This window comes from Schistocerca nitens, chromosome 1, assembly GCF_023898315.1.
Source record: "Schistocerca nitens isolate TAMUIC-IGC-003100 chromosome 1, iqSchNite1.1, whole genome shotgun sequence".
In the NCBI taxonomy this organism is placed as follows: domain Eukaryota; kingdom Metazoa; phylum Arthropoda; class Insecta; order Orthoptera; family Acrididae; genus Schistocerca; species Schistocerca nitens.
In genome coordinates this window covers 759,388,430-759,409,345 of record NC_064614.1, presented here as the reverse complement: position 1 = coordinate 759,409,345, position 20,916 = coordinate 759,388,430, and the positions used below count along the sequence as shown (strand labels likewise).

At 43.3% G+C, this 20,916-nt stretch overlaps 1 protein-coding gene across 1 annotated transcript in view; it reads left to right on the top strand.

Annotated features, from left to right (window-relative positions):
* LOC126260971 (U4/U6 small nuclear ribonucleoprotein Prp31) overlaps positions 1 to 13,559 on the top strand; it is a 94,073-nt gene extending 80,514 nt beyond the window's left edge. Inside the window, exons 8-10 of the mRNA XM_049958499.1 lie at positions 499 to 648; positions 12,273 to 12,500; positions 12,930 to 13,559. Of these exons, the coding sequence (XP_049814456.1) occupies positions 499 to 648; positions 12,273 to 12,500; positions 12,930 to 13,034 (483 nt within the window). The 3' untranslated portion in view covers positions 13,035 to 13,559. The remainder of the gene's footprint in view (positions 1 to 498; positions 649 to 12,272; positions 12,501 to 12,929) is intronic.
* Positions 13,560 to 20,916: the final 7,357 nt, after the last annotated feature.

The window sequence follows — 20,916 nt, the reverse complement described above, 5'->3', positions numbered from 1 at the left end:
AAGAAACATTTTTGAACAACATTCTCAAGGTGCACTAGTGCGTGCAAGTCAAAGTACTTAATCTACTGTTGTTAATGCTGTTTCCAAAATATGTCCCCACACTGACTGACAAAAGTGAATGCAAGGAAGACCTCACACCTTATGATTTTCAATTCTTTTCACCAAACATCTGCTGTGATATTTCCATTTTCTTTCTTTCTTTCTTTCTTCTTCTTCTTCTTCTTCTTCTTCTTCTTTTTTTTTTTTTTTTTTTTTTTTTTTTTTTTTTTTTTTTTTTTTTTTTTTTTTTTTTTTAAGCAGAATTTAGTGTTCGAAAATAAAGTCAATAACAGTTGTTCTCTGTATGTTACTCTGCATTTGCAGCTCATAATTTTCACTGCTTTTTACTTATGATATAACATTTGATTATTTTTTTAAAGTGATTCAGTCACTAATATTATTCATTCGAGTTATTTCATTTTCTTTCTTTCTTTCTTTTTTTTTTTTTCAATTTCATAGGAGCCTCCACCAGTGAAATTTGTGAAGCCTCTTCCAAAACCTATTGATGCTGGTAGAAAGAAACGAGGTGGGAAGAGGGTTCGGAAGATGAAAGAACGATATGCCATGACTGAATTTCGAAAGCAAGCAAACAGGCTTAACTTCGCTGATGTATGTATAGTTTTTAGTGTGGTACATGTGAAATGTGTTTTGTGATAGACTGAATGAAATTTTATAAAATCTCTGTTGTCACTAATTTAATTGTCTACTTCCTGTATTTCTTATTCTTCTTTCTGAACAGTTAAAATTTTTAGGCAGATTGTATTTAGTTCTCTTATAGCATGTCATACTCTTAAGCACAGAGAACTGTTTTATAATACAATTGACAATCGAATAAACATGTGACATTTTTTGCACAAATGTTTATCCAATTTAATGCAAATTTTAGCGGTTGTATTTCAGTCAGTATCTCCAGAGTTTGGAAGTAATTTATGTAATGCATACTGAAATAATCGTGTGTCTTTGCCTTGAGCAAAAACAATCTTCTCAGATTTAATTTCTCAGATACCTTAAATGTATTCTATAATTGTTCATTTCATGAAGTGAGGTATGGTTATGGCAGGGCTGGAGCTGTAAGTGGTAAGGCACATTTCTGATTTTACTGTCTACACACATTATGTTTTCCATTATCAGAGTTGGTAGGAGAGATAGGAACTTTCTGCCTACACTATTAATTGCTATAGTGAGCAGTGTCATGAAGCAGATGTAAGTTGCCTTTTGCAAATGTGCTTCTGAAAGAGCTTCCAAAATGGTTGAGACTGACTTACGAGTTGATTACATTTAAACATTTCATGTAGTGAAAATAGTATTGGAGAATGCCAGTGTATAGAATGATATATTTTGTTAAAATATAAATTCTTGCAAAAATATTTAATTACAAAAATCTGTCTACCATTGTATTATCTGACTCCAATGATCTTCACTTGTTGGTGCAGTTGCACTATTTGTCCAAAGTCTATAGATTTCGGACAGTTGATCCTAGAAGCATAGGAAAAGAGCACAGTTACTACAAATTATTGGTGTGTCTTCCCACAATGTACACACATCTAATAATTCATAAATAAATATATCAAAATAGGGTTTTTGACAAATGGTAGTATAGAAATGAGCAATTATCTATACATAAAGAAAAGTCCCCACCACGTTTTTCTGCGTATGTTTGAAGGCTACATGAGGAAGGTTTATGGGCACAGTAGATAGGCGTAAGACCGCCTGACTGCATTTTAAGGCCTTGTGAGCATTCCCTGCATTTTCTTTTGAAGAGCTTGCACTTGGTATTAAATAAATCATATTGTTCTATTTAAAAAATGGTTACTTCAATATCATAACACTTACAGTGTTTGTCCACTACCAACTAACTTCTGCAAGTGCTTGCTGAGGTATTTACATTAGAACAAAATTTTTTGCATGTTGCTTCGACAAGTCATTTCAGCAAGTTAATTTCATGAACTTGCTACAAGTACTTTCTGAACATTTTCCACTGTAGTTGCATCATGAAACAGGTAAATTGATGTTTACAGTGTCATGGTTAAAAACAGAGCAGCCGCCACTGTTGTATTATTATTATTATTATTATTATTGAAGCAAAATTGTCACGAAAAAAAAGTTAAGAAAAAAATATGTTCATGGGAAGAAATAAATACATAGGCATACTGTTGTGACTCGCCGATCATTCAAAGCGCCGCCGCGCAATTACGCGCGTCCTCTACGTGCGGCGCTGTCTGCCAGCCATGCAGCAGCTGCGCCACCTAAGCGGCCAGCCGAGCAGTGGCCGCTAGACTGGGACTCAGTGCTCATTCGAATGCTAACATGTACACATGTCTTGCTTGTCAACTTACTCTGTGACTTATATGTGTTATGTCGTTCTGAAATATATTTGTTAAACTTGACGTTATAACACATACATACTTTATTATCAAGAAACACTACTAAGAACTTCACTCAGACTAAAAACTTCCTGAGAATGTCATAAGCTAGTTTCAAACATCTCTGTACTGTTGTAAAATCAAATATTCAAAAGTAGAATACAAAAATGTGACACGCTACATCACGAAGAGATGACTTTTTAATTGCTCTTCAGTTTTTGAAACAATATTTATTATTTATGTTTCATCTATCATTAAAAAATCAGCTAAAATTTAAATATGTCTCTAGTCCCACTCTCCCTTCGGGTGAAACTGGATGAAACTATTTGCACCCATGGCCACTCATAGGCGGTCGCAGAGCCACTAGCTAGGCATTGATGTAAGTTCTCTGGTTGCTAGATCGTTTTGTTTGCTAAGTGTCTTCTCAATTAAACTCGGTGTTGGTTTCCAAGTCTCGCTAAGATTATAGCCACAGTCTCAGTTTATGAGATGCCCCTTGTGCGAATTTCTATGGTCTCTCTAAGCAGAATTTGGAAATCTGTGCCAATATCCTGGTATGTTCATCAGTTGAGTGTACCTCTGTTCTCAGCAACAATCTTACATGGTGCGCACTGTCTGCCCAATACATATCTTCCCATGGAATCTGTTAGATGCTGGCCTTCCATAAACTGAGATCATCTTTGACACTTGCCAGTAATGCTTGTGTTTTATTGGGTAGGCAAAAGATAGTTTTTACTTGGTGCTTCTTCAGTATGTGTCTGATTTTTCCCCGATACTGTGCTAGTGTACGGTAGAAAGGCAGTGCCTGCCCCTTCCTCCGTAACATCTATCCTGCAGCAGCCAGTAGAATTAAGAAGCAGGCCAGCCTTGCTTTGGTATGTGAGAGAGTGCGCTTTACCCTTCGGAGCCTTGAGTGAAACTCCGAGGAACTATTTAGACTACGTTTACAACTGGCCAATAATTTTAATTATTTTTGGGTGGGTTTGAATTGATGTCGTTACCTAGGTGGCAGCCAATTCAACCCAAAGGAAGGCCACAAGATATCAGATATCAAAATTCTCCTAGTCTCTCTGACAAACCATCACTGCCCCCCCCCCCCCACCCCCCAGGGGGTCCACAACTCTTTTGTGGATACGTGCGTAGCGAGCACGGGACCCCGAGCTAATGTGGCCCTCCTTCCTTTCGGGGCTGCATACCTTCCTTTTCCGCATCTTTCCCTATCCCCCGTCTTCGGCCCCCCCCCCCTCCCCTCCCCTCACCACTGGCTCTTTCCTTCCCTTTCTCCCCCTCTGGGAGTATGGTTTGTGCCTACGTCCGGAGACGGACGCTCGTAAATGTAACGCATTCTTCGCCTTCTCTGCTTGTATGTCTTCATCCTTCCTTTGTCCTTCTCTTTTCCTTACCTCTTCTCTTTACCCTTTTCTCCGCTGCGGCGTTTGAGACCTCTCTTCTTTCCTTTCCCTTTCTTTGTTTTTCCCTTTCTCTTTCTTCCTCCCTGTGCGTGCCTGAAGGCTGACCCATGCATTTTCATGCGTAGCCGGTGACGGGGTAAAGCATAATTCCCCGCCCCGGGTAGATAGGTAGAACACGTACGTACCCCCTGGTAACGGCCAGGCCCAGGGAGGGGTGATTACCCGAGCTGATACCTTCCGAAAGTGCCGATTGGTCCCTCCGTCCGTTTGTTGGGAGGTGTGACCTGAGGTGTGAACAATCACCTAAGGCGGGAGTGCCCTCAGAGAGGGCCCCCACAAGGGAGGAGCGCGCCATCGGAGACGCCGGTAATCATGGGGGATTCTTCCGCAATGGTTTCCTCACCTTCCACTATGTCTGCTCACAAGCGTAAGTTCACTGAGTCTCAGCCACAGACAGTTCTTCCATCGTTGCCACAGTTCCTTGTTGTTTCTCGGACTGATGAAGGTCACGACTTCTCCACAGTCAACCCTTTCATTATTCAGAAAGGTGTCAACGCAATTGCAGGTCCTGTAAAGTCTTGTTCCAGATTACGGAATGGCACCTTGTTGTTAGAAACAGTCAGTGCCCTCCAGGCACAAAAATTGCTGCGTACTTCACTTCTCCACACCTTCCCTGTCCGGGTGGAACCGCACCGTACTTTAAATTCCTCGCGTGGAGTCGTTTATACACGCTCCCTCGATGGGTTGTCTGACGACGAAATTCAGCACTACCTGTCTGACCAGGTCAGCACTACCTGTCTGACCAGGGTGTAACGGCTGTTCATAGAGTTATGAAAAGGGTTGACACGAACATCATTCCAACCCCCACTGTCTTCTTGACATTTGACAAAGTTCAACTCCCACCCAAAATCAAAGCAGGCTATGAGATAATTTCCGTTCGCCCTTACGTCCCAAACCCTATGCGTTGCTTTCGGTGTCAGCGGTTCAATCACACCAGCCAGTCCTGTTCCAATCCGGCCAAATGTGTTACGTGTGGCAAGGATGCTCCATCCCCTCGCTGCATCAACTGTATGGGTGACCACGCTGCTTCCTCTCGAGATTGCCCCATTTTTAAAGACGAAAAGCTCATCCAGGAAATCAGAGTGAAGGAAAAGGTGTCGACCTTTGCTGCTCGAAAATTATTCGCCAGTCGACAGCCCACCGTGCCTCAGACAGGAAAATAGAGCACTGTCCTTGCTTCTCCTCTGCCAACAAAGGAGGCGGCCACGCAGACTTGCGACCTCACCTTTAGTGCCACGGTCGTCAGATCGGCCAGCACAAAGATCGCCCGTTCAACCTCACCACTTTCGCCTGCCCACTCTACGACTCACCCTTCATCGGGTTCTGCTAAATCTCGAGCCCAGAATTCAGACACCAAGACTTCGAAAAAAGAGCTTACTCACGAAGATTTTTTACGTACCCCAACTTCACAACCATCGGTTCCTCCTTCATCTAAACATCATATTTCCAAGAAGGCTAATAAGAAACCCAGTTCATCTCCTTCTCCGCCAAGGCGTGTCTCATCTAAAGCACCACCTGGCGGAAATCGCCCTCGGCTGTCTTCTGTGTCGCCGAGGCGCACTGCTGGCGGCCGATCAACCGGCCAATCGCTGGTGGCAGGAGCTGCTCCTGAACAACCTATGGATCAGGATCCGCCTTCGGCTGAATGCCATTCCATGCTGTCGGTCGCTAGCTCTGAGCAGTCGTTGAGTTGACGGCAACCTTGGTCACATTCCTCCATTTTCTGTTCACCCTATCTCCATTATCCACTGGAATATCAGTGGCATTCGAGCCAATCGGGATGAATTGTCGATCCTCTTACGATCCTACTCGCCGGTCATCTTCTGTCTTCAGGAAACATAGCTGCGTCCCCATGACCGCTTTGTTCTCCCCCATTTTCAGTCCGGCCGATTTGATCTCCCCTCTGTTGAAGGGACTCCAGCCCATGGAGGACTCATGATTCTTCTCCATGATACTCGCCATTATCACCCAATCCCCTTAAACACTTCCTTCCAAGCTGTAGCTGTCCGTCTTTCCCTTTCTGGATATACTTTTTCTCTTTGTACTGTATACATTCCATCGTCCACACCAATGGCACGAGCTGATCTGCTTCATCTTCTTGGTCAGCTTCCACCCCCCTATTTGCTGGTTGGGGACTTCAATGCCCACCACCCGCTTTGGGGATCTCCACATCCTTGTCCACGTGGCTCACTATTGCTAGACGTCTTCCACCAAGCGGATCTAGTTTGCCTCAACACTGGGGTCCCTACATTTTTGTCTGCCTCCACGACAAATTTCTCTCATTTGGACCTTTCCGTCGGTACTGTTCCGCTAGCTCGGCGCTTCGAATGGTTCGCCCTTGATGATACACACTCGAGTGATCACTTTCCATGTGTCCTTAGACTGCAGCCTCAACTGCCCTATATGCACCTGCGACGCTGGAAGTTTGCCCAAACCGATTGGACACTTTTTTCGTCTCTAGCGACATTCGATGACCGTCACTTTCCTAGCGTCGACGATGAGGTCACACATATTACCGACATTATTCTTACAGCTGCGGAACGTTCAATACCACGCACCTCCAAATTGCCCCGGCGCCCCACAGTTCCTTGGTGGAACGAGGCATGCCGTGACGCAATACGTGAGCGGCGTCTTGCTCTTCGCGTTTTCTGCCACCATCCTACTTTGGCCAACTGTATCCGCTATAAGCAGTTCCGTGCGCGATGCCGTCGCGTCATCCGCAATAGCAAGAAGGCGAGCAGGAAATTCTTTATTAGCTCATTTAACACCTTCACTCCCTCCTCGGAAGTTTGGGGTCGGATTCGACGGTTATCAGGCGCGCCTAGTTTCTCCCCGGTCTCTGGGCTCACTGTCGTGCGTGATACATTAGTGGACCCCGTCACAATTTCTAACTCCTTGGATAAACACTTTGCTGAGATTTCGAGCTCTTCAAATTACCCGCCAGCGTTTCTCCCGAAGAAACGTGCAGCGGAAGTGCAACCTCTTGCTTTCTTCTCTCAAAATTGCGAAAGCTATAATACTGTTTTCTCCATGCGGGAACTCCAACATGCACTCTATTCTTCTTGCTCCTCCGCCCCAGGACCGGATGGTATCCACATCCAAATGTTGCTGCATTTATCAACCCATAGTCTGCGTTACCTCCTTCGCATTTATAATCGAATTTGGACCAACAGTACTTTTCCCAGACGATGGCGGGAAGCTATCGTCATTCCTGTTCCGAAACCTGGAAAGGACAAACATCTCCCCTCTAGCTATCGCCCCATTTCTCTCACGAGTAGTGTATGTAAGGTTTTGGAGCGTATGGTGAATTGCCGTTTAGCCTCGTGGCTGGAGTCCCGCAGCCTTTTAACACCTGCCCAATGCGGTTTCTGAAAGCATCGTTCTGCAGTTGACCATCTTGTTTCTCTCTCCACTTTTATCATGAGCAATTTTCTCCGGAAATGCCAAACAGTAGCAATATTTTTTGATCTGGAGAGAGCATACGATACCTGTTGGAGGACAGGCATCCTCCGCACACTGTTCTCTTGGGGCTTTCAAGGTCGGCTGCCCCTTTTTCTTCGCGAATTTATGGCAGAGTGCACATTTAGAGTGCGGGTGAACACTACTCTCTCCCGTACTTTCTCCCAAGAAAACGGGGTACGCCAGGGCTCCGTACTAAGTGTTGTACTGTTTGCTATTGCCATAAATCCAATTATGGATTGTCTCCTTCCTGATGTCTCGGGCTCCCTCTTTGTGGACGATTTTGCGATCTACTACAGCTCTCAACGGACCAGCCTTCTTGAATGACGTCTTCAAGGATGTCTCGATCGCCTCTACTCTTGGAGCACCGAAACTGGCTTCAGTTTTTCTCCCAGTAAGACCGTTTGTGTTAATTTTTGGCGTCATACGAAGTTTCTTCCACCTTCCTTACATCTAGGACCTGTCAACCTTCCGTTTTCGGACGTCGCTAAATTCTTGGGTCTTATGTTTGACAGAAAACTGTGCTGGTCCTCCCACGTTTCCTATCTTTCGGCTCGCTGTCTGCAATCGCTCAACACTCTCCGTGTCCTGAATGGTACCTCCTGGGGAGCGGACCGAGTGGTCCTTCTCCGCCTCTATCGCGCCTTAGTGCACTCGAAATTGGACTATGGAAGCATAGTTTACTCCTCTGCTCGGCCGTCTATTCTTCGTCGTCTCGACTCTATCCACCACCGTGGATTACATTTAGTGTCTGGAGCTTTTTACACCAGCCCTGTGGAAAGCCTTTATGCTGAGACTGCTGAACCTCCGCTGTCCAATCGGCGAGCAGTCCTTCTGAGTCGTTATGCTAGCCATCTGTCCTCCATGCCTGCTAATCCAGCCCATGACATTTTTTTCGACGCCTCCTTTGATTTAGGGTATGCAGGCCGCCCCTCCTCCCTACTACCACCGGGAGTCCGCTTCCGTCAACTGCTCCATTCTCTTTCCTTCCGCTTTCCTAAAACCTTCTTGACAACTGGGGGTACAGCACTGCCTTGGCTCCGTCCCCAGATCTGCCTGCTCCGTGACCTTTGTCAATTTCCCAAGGATGGTACCCCTTCACTTGTTTATCGTCGGGCATTTGCTGCTCTATGTGCACAAATGAAGGAAGCCGCATTTATTTACACTGATGGCTCGAAAACATCGTTAGGTGTAGGGAGTGCCTATATTGTTGGCGACACCCCAAATCAATTTCGGCTTCCCGACCAGTGTTCGGTTTATACTGCGGAGCTTTACGCTGTTCTCCAGGCTGTCCACTACATCCGCCGCCATCGGCGGATACAGTACGTTATCTGCTCAGATTCTCTCAGCTCTCTCCTCAGTCTCCAAGCTCTTTACCCTGTGCACCCTCTGGTCCACCGGATTCAGGACTGTCTGCGCTTACTCCACCTGGGGGGCATCTCGGTGGCGTTCCTCTGGCTCTTGGGACACGTTGGTATCTGTGGAAATGAGGCGGCTGATATTGCGGCCAAGGCTGCAGTCTCTCTTCTTCGGCCAGCTATTCAATTGATTCCCTTCGCCGATCTACGGAGCGTTTTATGTCGTCGTGTCGTTCTTTTATGGCACGCACATTAGTCGACACTTCCCCATAATAAATTGCGGGACGTGAAAGCTCTTCCTTGTGCTTGGACCTCTTCCTCCCGAACGCGTCGTCGGGAGGAGGTAATTTTAACTAGATTCTGGATAGGGCACTGTCTTTTTAGCCATCGACATATTTTAAGCGGCGATCCTCCCCCACTCTGTCCCCACTGCTCTCAGCTGTGGACGGTAAGACACCTTTTAATTGAGTGCCCCTATTTTACTCTGTTACGCGCCCGTCTACAGCTGTCGCCTGATATATCGTCAATTTTAGCAGATGACACGCGCTCGGCCGATCGCGTTCTCGAGTTTATTAGTGCCAGTGAAATGACGTCAGTCATTTGAAGCTTTTTTTTTTTGGGGGGGGACAACCAACCCCTTTCTGTAGTAGATTTTTAAGCCTTCCTTCTGCTTTTAGTTTCTCCAATGTTTTGAGTTTCGTTCCCATTGCTGCTGGTTTCCATTTTCGGTTTTTACTGTTTCCTAAGTCACTGACCGGGCGCTAATGACCATAGCAGTTTTGCGCCCTAAAAAAAAAAAAATCCATCACTGGAGTCCCTGTGCAAGATGGTCATCAATCTGTTTGACATGGAACTGAGTCAGGCAGTTTCAGTTCTGGAGAAGGGACTTAACTTTGCTTGCACCCCTAAGCTCAAACCCGCCTCAGAAATCATCAGTGCAGTTGAACGAGTTGTGATGCGACTACCACCTGAAACAGCTGAAGTAGTATGTTGTGAAACCTGCCATGCTCTGACAAGAACTAAGCCTACAAAATCGAACGTTACCTGCAAGAGAGGGCAGCTATTTGGGACCTAAGAGAATGTCCTGAGATTGTTGTCATATTGCCTGACAAAGGCAGCGCTACTGCTGTTCTTTCCCACAAGGACAACAATGAGAAAATACAGAATCTGCTAGATGACGATTCCTAAAGGGATATCAAAGTTGACCCTACAAAGAATGTGGAGAACAGGACTAGGACTCTTCGAAAGGGTGCAAAATTATCCTAGGACACAGAATTATTAGAGGGGCTCACCAAGAAACTGTTACCTCAAGGACCTGTACTGCCAAGACTTTATGGACTCCCTAAAGTTCACAAAGATGGGATGCCATTACACCTCCGTCAGCAACATTGACACTAACATTATTTGCTCGTAAAATACATGACAGAAACACTAAGCCCTTATGTTGGTAAATGCATTCATCATGTATGCAAATCTGTGGATTTTGTAAAATGCCTCAACAACTTCAAGGTGAAAAACTCAGGTATTCTGGTGAGTTTTGAAGTTGTTTCATTATTCACCAGGATACCTGTGTGAGTGGCACTAGAGCTTATTGGTCAGGAATTTGACAAGACAACCACCAGTCTTTTCAGGCATGTCCTAACCTCCACTCATTTTCTGTTTAATGGTGAATTCTATGAAGAGACGGAAGGAATCGCAATGGGCACCCCACTCTCTCCTCTGTCGTAAATTTTTTATGGAGTACTTTGAGGCGGAGGCCCTAGCATCATCTAAATGGAAATCAATGTGTAGAAGAAATATTACCATTCCTGGACATTATGGTCCAGAGAAGAGCTGATGGTATCCTGAGCCACAATATGTATTGGAAGAAAATTCTCACTGACCTGTATTTGCATGCAGACAGCTGCCACCACCCTTTGCAGAGGAATGGGGTACTAAAAATACTAGTACACAGGTTGTGCACCATTTCAGACAAAGAGGGTTTGCCCCAGAAGGTGGAACACCTCAGTACCTCAGAACTGTGTTCCGAAAAAAAGAGTACCTGAAATGGGAGATTAAGCACGCTCTCTGCCCCACTACAACAGTACAACCTGTGGAAGCAGAAGAAGTTGCGGAGGAAGGGGTAGCCACTGTCTTTACACCGTACACTGGTGCTCTATTGGGAAAAATCAGATACATATTGAAGAATCAAGTGAAAATGTCTTTTGCCCACCCACTAAAATACGAGCATTACTGGAAAGTGTCAAAGATGATCTCGGTTTTCAGAAGGCGGGCGTTTACCAGATTCCATGTCACCGTGGGAAGACATATATTGAACACAGTCAAAGATTGTTGCTGAGAACACCAGAGGCACACTCAACTGACATATCCCAACGAGTCAGCTGTCATAGAACACTGTTTGTTCAAGAATCACACAATGGATTATGTACATACCAAGATTTCGGCACAGACTTTCAAATACTGGGATATCTTCATTAGAGATACAATAGAAGTTCGCACCAGGGACAGTTTCATCAACCAAGATTGTGGCTATAATCTTAGCAAGACTTGGAAACCAGGATTGAATTTAATTAAGAAGAGTCACAGCAAACAAAATGATCTGATGACTAGGGTGGACAGAGAACTTATGTCAACGCTATCATAGATGTCAATACTAGTGTCACCGCAACTGCTGACGAGCAGCCGCGGGCCCAAACCATGGACAGAATGACTTGTGAGGGCAGGGTGTATTAGTTGGCTGCCCGCCCTTAGGAGCTCAGTTCGTCAGCACAACTGATGATGGCGACACATCTGATCACCGAAATATTGTGTCCACTGGACACTATGAATTGGCAGTACACCTGTGGACTGTTCCGTCAACAAATACAGTGCGAGAAACTGAAGAATCACAGAGTAATCGGTATATTCGTTTCACACTTTCTTAGCTGTGGTGGCCAAATAGTTATATTTAGGGGTTCCAGTGGTAATTTGTTTGGACCCATCTGTCTTTGCCCCATTGTCCTGTTTGGCACTGACATCTTTTTACTGGCATTGATCATACAAAATTTCTGCAATTTTGAGAAAAACTCCCACCAACTGTCATGCTCAGCAAGATGCACTCAAAGAAGCTAGTTGCCAGACCGTGCAGAAGTAGACTTGCTTGGGGGTGTTTCCACATGAAAGAACCTGCAGCAGTGGCTTTCGTAAGTGACTTGCGGAAGTTTACTTGGTAGTGGATACAAGCCTTTAAAATGTTTTCTTTATTGAACATTTTACTTACTGCTCACCTACTTCACTCTACCTACACTATCATCTCTTGAAAACAATAGGATGAAATCTCAGGTCAATTTATGTTTGTGAGACTTCTATAAAAGTCAAATTCCAATTTATCTTTGTAAACCACATGTATTTGTCAGGCATTTTACTTCATTTCAAGCAAGACCAAGAACTTTTGATAATGGATACAATGCTAGTAATTTTATGATGTTTGATATTTACACAGAAACTGTACTTTTAATGATCTTAATACAGCCAGTACACTGGATGTTAAAAGCAGATCTCCTTTATAATTGTTGTAGAGGATTCTGTTATTTTGTTTTTAGATTGAGGATGATGCCTACCAAGAAGATCTTGGCTATACCAGAGGAACAATTGGTAAAACTGGAACAGGTCGTATCAGGTTACCCCAGGTTGATGAGAAAACCAAAGTACGCATTTCCAAGACATTACAAAAGAATCTGCAAAAGCAACAACAAGTTTGGGGAGGAAGTACAACTGTGAAAAAGCAAGTGTCGGGTACAGCCTCTAGTGTGGCTTTCACACCACTCCAGGTAAATAAGCCTTAATGGCTTCTTTCTACGTATGAAACTTCACACGGTGATCTTCATACAGCACTGATGTTTTGTACAATTCTGAATGTGTTTTTCTCAAATTTTGTGAAAAATTTCTGCTGTTTTCCTAATGTTGCTTAAATTCAATGGTCATAGGATGCAGCTATCTTTCAAATTTTGTAGTTTTTCAATGTTTGTGTCAGTAATTTTTATGTCATGAAGAACACAGTTGTGTCAGTATCATTTTTCACACAAAAAAATGCAGTAATTATTATCTAGACTGAATTTACTAGTAAAAAGAGAGGATGAAAGTGAACAGACATTTAAAAAGTATAATAAAATAGTAAAGCAGATTATGTGAATGAAAGAGCTGGGACAAAGATGAGGACTGACCATAAATTTTATATTTAAATCCATTTTTGTTTCCAGGGTCTTGAAATTGTTAATCCACAAGCAGCGGAAAAGAAGATTAATGAAGCAAATGCGAAATACTTTTCCAACACATCTGGTTTTATTAAAATACAAAAAACGTGAATAACATGTTATTGATGTAAAATTTGTGAAACTATCAAATGCAAGCACTGTGTACGGGTATAAACTTTGTGCTCAAAATCTTTGCACAAGAACACTGTGCCATTCTCAGGTAAATATCATCAGGTCAAATATATTTTTATTTGCAACACTTTTTTACTGCAGATTCAATCAGTCCCCCAGAAGAACCATATCTATGCAGTATGTGCTAAGAGTATTGGTTGTTGGACATACTTTTAATTTGTTTGTGTCATTCATATTGAATTAATAATCACACTTCAAAGAAATATTTATTAGGTAATCATCCAGCAATTCTCTATCATGGGCAGTGCTTGAAAACTGAAATGAAAGTAATCTTAGTAATGTGTAACAGGGTCTTTTTCTAACCTGTGTTAATGTTGTTGTCTTTGTAAATATAATTATTAAAAGACTGATTATCCAGTTATATGGATTGTATAAAATGATACTGTGTAAAAAACATACAAAAAATTAAAATTGTAAGTTTTCTATTTCCAAAATACATGTATTTTATTGTTTTGTTGAATAAAATTACCGTAGAATAAAGATATCTATACAAAAGGCTACTGTGTACTAATTTAAAAATCTTTTCAAGAAATGTCACTGAATCCTCCTACATTGACTTGACATGTAACTGGAAACTAATGGATATTACTGACGTCTTTCAAAGAGAGCAACAGAGCAATTGGTTTTGTCGTGTGTGTGTGTGTGTGTGTGTGTGTGTGTGTGTGTGTGTCGCGGGGGCGGAGAGGGGCTCCAAACGGACCACCAATTGCAGAATACTACTACACCATACTGTGTGTTGTGTATGTGCAGTTTATCAAACATCACATTTTTTTTTTAAACCAGACTGAAACATCACACTTGTAAAAGAGTTTCTAGACTTACTTATGTGGAAACGTTAAACACACAATTCAATACAATTCCTGAGAGAATCACCCGTAGTGTGCCTTGTTTGCTGGGGGGGGGGGATGCAGAAAGGAAGAGGTCTGTTAATCATTGACAGTTCACCCAAATAATGATACCCCTTAGGGAAATGTTAGTGGAAAATGGGATGGATCGTCTTTTGCACTCATTGTGTATGTTTGGAGACCTCTTCCAGTGCTTTGAAGAGGCTGTTCCAGCAGTCATAGGGAGAGCAATGTGCAACCTACAGCAGATTGTGGTGTACATTGGAAGAGCTGATGCCTGTCATCTGGGCTCTCAAGTTCATATTTGGATCTTTCCAGCAGAAGACAGGAAAGACTGGACCAGCCTTGTTCACAGAATTCAACAAAGCTCACTGTGTGTGTGTGTGTGTGTGTGTGTGTGTGTGTGTGTGTTCTCTCCTCAGAACTGATTTTGTTCTCCTGGTTCCAGGTTAAGTGAAACGCTTGAACCAGAGACTCTGAAGGTTATCTATGATGAGGTACACAGGCAGTTATGAATGACATATGTGTTATTTTAAACTATCCATTTCATTAACTTAATTTTGTGACTCGGGTGTGTTTGTTGCTATGTTAATCATGTTTGTATGTGACAGAAAAATATTTACATTGCTGCATCTCAGCGGGTTACAGACAACTGCTTCCAGTAAGCTGAGAGACTTACTGTTAAATGAAAAAGAGGAAATTGTTGTGTACATTTCATGACAAAAATTTGCTTAGGTGACTTCATGGTTGAAGTCACACATTCATGTCATCAAATGTGCAAAAAAATTCTTTATTGAACTATACACACTTCAAGTTCGTTCCAGAGGAAAGGCAAATTACAAGGTAAGTAAAGCATAAGGATGGGGAATGGGCTTAGTGTCAGAATAATACTATCTCATCTGATATGTAAGATATCACGGGTTTCTATGTTTTCTTAAATGTTGCATCTTTTTAAAGTGGATTGGAAAGGAATTTATCCATTGTTGTTGTGGCGTGGTAGTATTGGTGTGAGCTGATTGGACATTGTTGTGACAAGCTTCATTGTTTTGAGAGACCACATGTGACACAAGCTTTCGTTGTCAGAAGAGTAATGGTTTCATTTTACGCAAGTCGAAACACAAAACCTCTGAGAATATAAATGGAAAGTACAAGTTACAGTAAGATAGGGCACAAATCCATTGACAAATGGTACATGTTATTCAACAATATTGAGGGTTCATATTTGTAGTTAAAGTACACAAAACAGTTTAGCGTTGGATTACATTATACATTATGTATGCATGTCTGAAAGAACAGACACCATTGTGTCAATTCAAAGCAACATACACACATATATTTGACAAAAAAAGTTTGACTTTTTGTTGCATTGGGGAACTGAAATAAATCAATGGAGGCAGAGGAAAATTTGTGCTGGACAGGGATTCCAACCCAGATTTCCTACTTAAAGGGTGTGGTTGTCTTAACCACTTTGGCTATCTGAACATGTCTCCTATCTTGACTCAGATCTCTGTATGCCACACACAACAGAGTAGTCAGGCTGTATACAACCCGGGAGATCCGGGAATTTTTTCATCCGGGAGAAAACTGGGAAAAACCCGGGAAGTTTTTAGAATTCCAGGAATTTTCCATTGTTTTAGTTTTCAGTTAAATTTGTTTAGCTTTGACTGCTAAGAAACAATACTCTAACAAAGGATATTACTGCAGATGTGACTCTTCAAGCTTTCCCTGTGGATATGTTGTAAATAGTCTTCACAGGTTTGCCGCCGGATCACGTTGTGCAAGTTCCACAATATTTCCTCGGAGGAACTGTCTGACATCTTCAGGTGGTTCAAACCTGCTGGTGGCTAGGTACGACTGATGGTATCCGCATGTCGACACTCCGTTGGCGACTCAGGGCATTGACATAACGGGTATCATCGGTCGTGCCTAGCCACCAGTGAGGTTGAACCACCTGAAGATGTCAGATAGTTGTTCCAAGGAATGTCATGGAATTTGCACGTGATCTGGTGGCAAACCTGTGAAGACTATTTACGATATTACTGTGTCTCACTACTACAGAATAATACTGGAGCAATAAAACATGAATGAGAGATACAAAAACGAAATAAAAACTTAAGTTGCAAAGGAAATGCGCAATATACAACAACAAACCACAGTGCTCATACATATGTGCCCACAGCAAAATGTATCAGAGGCTTTAGGAAGACTATGCAGTGTTTCATAACAACAAATTGCCTCTGATGAGTGTGACATCACAACCGTTTACATTAGATTCATTAGAGCATTTGCGAGCAAGCTTGTGCGCATGGGTAGTTGAGTCGCGTATAAGTAGTACCTTCTCCCGCTTCTGGCTACAGAAGTGTGGCAGTTAGCTGTATAAGCAATAGCAGCAAGCAACCCAAATTTTACTGGCACACCTAAGCTGCCAGATTCACACATGCGCAACAGGCCCAGATCTAGGGGGCAGGGGAAACCGGCGTATCTGCATCGGGCAGCAATTTCGGGGAGGGAGGGGAGGTGTGGCAAATTCATATTCTTGAGCAAAATAACCTCGTTTTGCAAAGCGCCCAGCATCCACAGCGCACATTGGTCTATTAATTATTCATATGATTTTGAAATACATCCCTGTTGGTTTTTGAACATTTTTAGACACATTCTAAGTTGATTTCTGAATGAATCATAAACTGATTTTTGAATGCCTGCATAGTGCACATGATGCTGCCAGGTAAATCCCTGTTGCATCTATAGATAAACATTCCTGCAGACAAAAGGAGACGGGGCTATACGGGCTGAGTGGAATAAAGTCGAACAGATTAATACCAATTGCTGTTTATGTGGTTGACTGGGTTTACGAACGATTAACAGGTAAGAAAGATTACGTAGTACCTTCTCATCATAATAAATGCGGATAACTAAACCAGTGATTGTGGCAGGGTGAGTGAAATTAAACAGAGAATAAGTATTGACAGTGGCAGGAATAGTTGCAGAATTAGAGAAACTGGGACATCATACAAATTATGGAAAAGTATGACAATTACAAATTTATATAAAAATTTTGTACTACTACTATTCAATCTCATGCTTTAGAAGCTGGAGTGTGTGAGTGAAATGTGAAACTATTTCGTAACATAAAACTTTTTGCTTGTAGTAGGCGTAAAAGGCATTTGATATTGGTACTTCATGAATTATGTTCAGTTGTGTTATTTATGTAAATGAGGTAGATAAAGATGATCAGTTGCACAAAAATTTTCTCACTTGTTTGGCTTGTGTTACAATTGCTGCAATATTAGAAATGCCTATTTCATTTTATCTAGCAAGCAGTGACAAAATAGACATGGATTTTACACGTAGCAAAACTATTGACGAACTGTGATGAGGTAATATGTTCTTTCATAGAAAGGAAACCACCCAGTGTAAACCCATAGCAAGATTAGAGACAAAAGAATGCCGGGAACTAAGTACTGAAGAAATGTGTACTATCTTGCTCGTCTTTTGTGTTTACTGGTTTTGGTTGTTGTTGTTGTTGTGGTTTTCAGTCCTGAGACTGGTTTGATGCAGCTCTCCATGCTACTCTATCCTGTACAAGCTTCTTCATCTCCCAGTACCTACTGCAACCTACATCCTTCTGAATCTGTTTAGTGTATTCATCTCTTGGTCTCCCTCTACGATTTTTACCCTCCACGCTGCCCTCCAATACTAAATTGGTGATCCCTCAATGTCTCAGAACATGTCCTACCAACCGATCCCTTCTTCTAGTCAAGTTGTGCCACAAGTTCCTCTTCTCCCCAATTCTATTCAATACCTCCTCATTAGTTATGTGATCAACCTATCTAATCTTCAGCATTCTTCTGTAGCACCACATTTCGAAAGCTTCTATTCTCTTCTTGTCTAAGCTATTTATCGTCCACGTTTCACTTCCATACATGACTACACTCCATACAAATACTTTCAGAAATGACTTCCTGACATTTAAATCAATACTCGATGTTAACAAATTTCTCTTCTTAAGAAACGCTTTCCTTGCCATTGCCAGTCTACATTTTATATCCTCTCTACTTCGACCATCATCAGTTATTTTGCTCCCCAGATAGCAAAACTCCTTTACTACTTTAAGTGTCTCATTTCCTAATCTAATTCCCTCAGCATCACTCGACTTAATTCGACTACATTCCATTATCCTCGTTTTGCTTTTGTTGATGTTCATCTTACATCCTACTTTCAAGACACTGTCCATTCCGTTCAACTGCTCTTCCAAGTCCTTTGCTGTCTCTGACAGAATTACAATGTCATCGGCGAACCTCAAAGTTCTTATTTCTTCTCCATGGATTTTAATACCTACTCCGAACTTTTCTTTTGTTTCCTTTATTGCTTGCTCAATATACAGATTGAATAACATCGGGGAGAGGCTACAACCCTGTCTCACTCCCTTCCCAAGCACTGCTTCCCTTTCATGCCCCTCGATTCTTAAAACTGCCATCTGGTTTCTGTACAAATTGTAAATAGCCTTTCGCTCCCTGTATTTTACCCCTGCCACCTTCAGAATTTGAAAGAGAGTATTCCAATCAACATTGTCAAAAGCTTTCTCTAAGTCTACAAATGCTAGAAACGTAAGTTTGCCTTTCCTTAATCTTTCTTCTAAGATAAGTCGTAGGGTCAGTATTGCCTCACGTGTTCCAACATTTCTACAGAATCCAAACTGATCTTCCCCGAGGTCGGCTTCTGTCAGTTTTTCCATTCGTCTGTAAAGAATTCGCGTTAGTATTTTGCAGCTGTGACTTATTAAACTAATAGTTTGGTAATTTTCACATCTGTCAACACCTGCTTTCTTTGGTATTGGGATTATTATATTCTTCTTGAAGTCTGAGGGTATTTTGCCTGTCTCATACATCTTGCTCACCAGATGGTAGAGTCAGGACTGGCTCTCCCAAGGTTGTCAGTAGTTCTAATGGAATGTTGTCTACTCTGGGGGCCTTGTTTCGACTCGGGTCTTTCAGTGCTCTGTCAAACTCTTCACGCAATATCATATCTCCCATTTCATCTTCATCTACATCCTCTTCCATTTCCATAATATTGTCCTCAAGTACATCGCCCTTGTATAGGCCCCCTATATACTCCTTCCACCTTTCTGCTTTCCCTTCTTTGCTTAGGACTGGGTTTCCATCAAAGCTCTTTATATTCATGTAAGTGGTTCTCCTTTCTCCAAAGGTCTCTTTAATTTTCCTGTAGGCAGGTGGTTTCTATTACAAAATTTACATGTTTGAATTCCACAGAGCAAAATACAGTGATGTGCAATAGAAGAAGGCTGTGTGAAGAGGCGTGGCTCTGCACTTTGGCACACTTACAACCAAATAACATGTCTTACATTTCCTCGAACACGTATATTTTATGTATCAGATTCTTCAGAAAGATGTGCGATACAAAATGAACATATTTTTGAAAAGTTTATTTTATTTTTTTAAATTTTTGGCATCCTACCTCAAATGCTTGAGGGAGGGGGGAACAATCTACACTCCTGGAAATGGAAAAAAGAACACATTGACACCGGTGTGTCAGACCCACCATACTTGCTCCAGACATTGCGAGAGGGCTGTACAAGCAATGATCACACGCACGGCACAGAGGACGCACCAGGACCCGCGGTGTTGGCCGTCGAATGGCGTTAGCTGCGCAGCATTTGTGCACCGCCGCCGTCAGTGTCAGCCAGTTTGCCATGGCATACGGAGCTCCATCGCAGTCTTTAACACTGGTAGCATGCCGCGACAGCGTGGACGTGAACCGTATGTGCAGTTGATGGACTTTGAGCGAGGGCGTATAGTGGGCATGCGGGAGGCCGGGTGGACGTACCGCCGAATTGCTCAACACGTGGGGCGTGAGGTCTCCACAGTACATCGATGTTGTCGCCAGTGGTCGGCGGAAGGTGCACGTGCCCGTCGACCTGGGACCGGACCGCAGCGACGCACGGATGCACGCCAAGACCGTAGGATCCTACGCAGTGCCGTAGGGGACCGCACCGCCACTTCCCAGCAAATTAGGGACACTGTTGCTCCTGGGGTATCGGCGAGGACCATTCGCAACCGTATCCATGAAGCTGGGCTACGGTCCCGCACACCGTTAGGCCGTCTTCCGCTCTCGCCCCAACATCGTGCAGCCCGCCTCCAGTGGTGTCGCGACAGGCGTGAATGGAGGGACGAATGGAGACGTGTCGTCTTAAGCGATGAGAGTCGCTTCTGCCTTGGTGCCAATGATGGTCGTATGCGTGTTTGGCGCCGTGCAGGTGAGCGCCACAATCAGGACTGCATACGACCGAGGCACACAGGGCCAACACCCGGCATCATGGTGTGGGGAGCGATCTCCTACACTGGCCGTACACCACTGGTGATCGTCGAGGGGACACTGAATAGTGCACGGTACATCCAAACCGTCATCGAACCCATCGTTCTACCATTCCTAGACCGGCAAGGGAACTTGCTGTTCCAACAGGACAATGCACGTCCGCATGTATCCCGTGCCACCCAACGTGCTCTAGAAGGTGTAAGTCAACTACCCTGGCCAGCAAGATCTCCGGATCTGTCCCCCATTGAGCATGTTTGGGACTGGATGAAGCGTCGTCTCACGCGGTCTGCACGTCCAGCACGAACGCTGGTCCAACTGAGGCGCCAGGTGGAAATGGCATGGCAAGCCGTTCCACAGGACTACATCCAGCATCTCTACGATCTTCTCCATGGAAGAATAGCAGCCTGCATTGCTGCGAAAGGTGGATATACACTGTACTAGTGCCGACATTGTGCATGCTCTGTTGCCTGTGTCTATGTGCCTGTGGTTCTGTCAGTGTGATCATGTGATGTATCTGACCCCAGGAATGTGTCAATAAAGTTTCCCCTTCCTGGGACAATGAATTCACGGTGTTCTTATTTCAATTTCCAGGAGTGTATTATTGCTCCGGTTCGGAAATATCA